This window comes from Homarus americanus, unplaced genomic scaffold (genome assembly GCF_018991925.1).
Source record: "Homarus americanus isolate GMGI-L3 unplaced genomic scaffold, GMGI_Hamer_2.0 scaffold19554, whole genome shotgun sequence".
In the NCBI taxonomy this organism is placed as follows: Eukaryota; Metazoa; Arthropoda; class Malacostraca; order Decapoda; family Nephropidae; genus Homarus; species Homarus americanus.
This window is the reverse complement of record NW_024755006.1, coordinates 38,534-40,000: the sequence shown is the minus strand read 5'-3', so window position 1 is coordinate 40,000 and position 1,467 is coordinate 38,534. Positions and strand designations below refer to the sequence as shown.

The following is a 1,467-nucleotide window of genomic DNA, read 5'->3' as shown; positions in this document are numbered from 1 at the left end:
TTCTCCTACCCCCATAACTCACCCCCCTTCTCCCCCCACTTAACTCACCCCTTCTCCCCTACCCCCACTCACCCCTACCCACCCCTAACTCACCCCACTTCTCCCCCCCACAAAGTCACCCCTACCTCCCCCTCCCCTCCTTCCCATCACAACACACCCATAAACTTATATAAGTGCATAAAAGCCATAATTTTGTATTGATCAGTTTGTGGTTGAGGATGGTGATAAGATGTGGTACCCAGATGTGGTGGTTGTGAGTGGATGGTGGTTGTGGTGATGTGGTGGAATTGAGTGTCAGGTGGATGGTGATATGGTGGTGGCTAGATGTAATGGTGGTTGTGGTGGATATTGGTGGATATGGTGGTTGTGAGTGGATGTGTGGTTGTGGTGGATGTGGTGGTTGTGGTGGATGGGTGGTTGTGAGTGATGTGGGTGATGGCTATGATGGTTGTGGTGGTTGTGGTGGATGTGGTGTGGTTGTGGTGGATGTGGTGGTTGTGGTGGATGTGGTGGTTGTAGTGGATGTGGTGGTTGTGGTGGATGTGTTGGTTTGTAAGTGGATGTGTGGATGTGATTTGTGGTGGATTGTGTGAATATGGTGTGGTTGAGGTGATTGTGGTGGATGTGGTGGTGGCTATGATGGTTGTGGTGGTTGTGGTGGCTGTGGATGGATGTGGTGGTGGTTTGTGGTGGATGTGGTGGCTATGATGGTTGTGGTGGTTGTGGTGGTTGTGGTGGTGGTGGTGGTGGTGCCATCTGGGAGGAGCCGGGTGTGGATGGGTGCCAACCAGCTGTGGGTTATGGCTCAGGTGTGGTCCCTAAGTGTTGGGTCTTTCACACCTGTCGTAGCCCAGATGTTGCTCCCACGTTGTATGCTTTCACACCTATCATGGCCTCCACACCTGTAAATATCTCCACACTTGGCATGGTTTCCACACCTGCCTGGGGGATACTGCCACCTCACGCCACACCTCACGCCTCCTCCCGGTCAACAAGCGCCAGTGGAGTTTCTTCCCGGAACTTTATCCACTACGAGGAAGGAGGGGGAGTGAAGGAGTGGAGGGGGTGAAGGAAGGAAGAGAAGGGGGAGGTGAAGGACGACGGGGAAGAGGAGGAGTAAAAGGAGGTGAAAGGAAGAAAGTGAGAGAGTGAGTGGAAAGAGTAGAGAAGTGGAGGAGGAGGAAGAGAAGGAGGTGAAGGGGGAGGAGGAGGGAAGAAGGAGAAGATGGGTGAGAGGATGATGGGTGGAGGAGGAGGAAAGAGAGTTGGGAAGGAATGAGGAAAAGGCCCAATAGGTGGAGGAAGAGGAGAGGAGGGAGGGAGAAGGAAGATAGAAAGCTGAGGGTGAAGGAAAATTAAGGAGGGAAGAGAAGGGGTGGGGCTGAAGGAAGGATAAGGAAGTGGGAGAAGAAGGAGAAGAGAGAGAGAGTGAAGGAAGGGAGAGGTAGAAGATGGGAAGGAGTAACA

The 1,467-nt window shown here is 52.8% G+C and overlaps 1 protein-coding gene across 1 annotated transcript in view; it reads right to left on the bottom strand.

Moving 5' to 3' along the window:
* Positions 1-927, bottom strand: part of LOC121856134 (UPF0746 protein DDB_G0281095-like) — a 20,935-nt gene extending 20,008 nt beyond the window's left edge. The window contains exon 1 of the mRNA XM_042351450.1: positions 841-927. Coding sequence (XP_042207384.1) covers positions 841-927 — 87 coding nt within the window. The remainder of the gene's footprint in view (positions 1-840) is intronic.
* Positions 928-1,467: the final 540 nt, after the last annotated feature.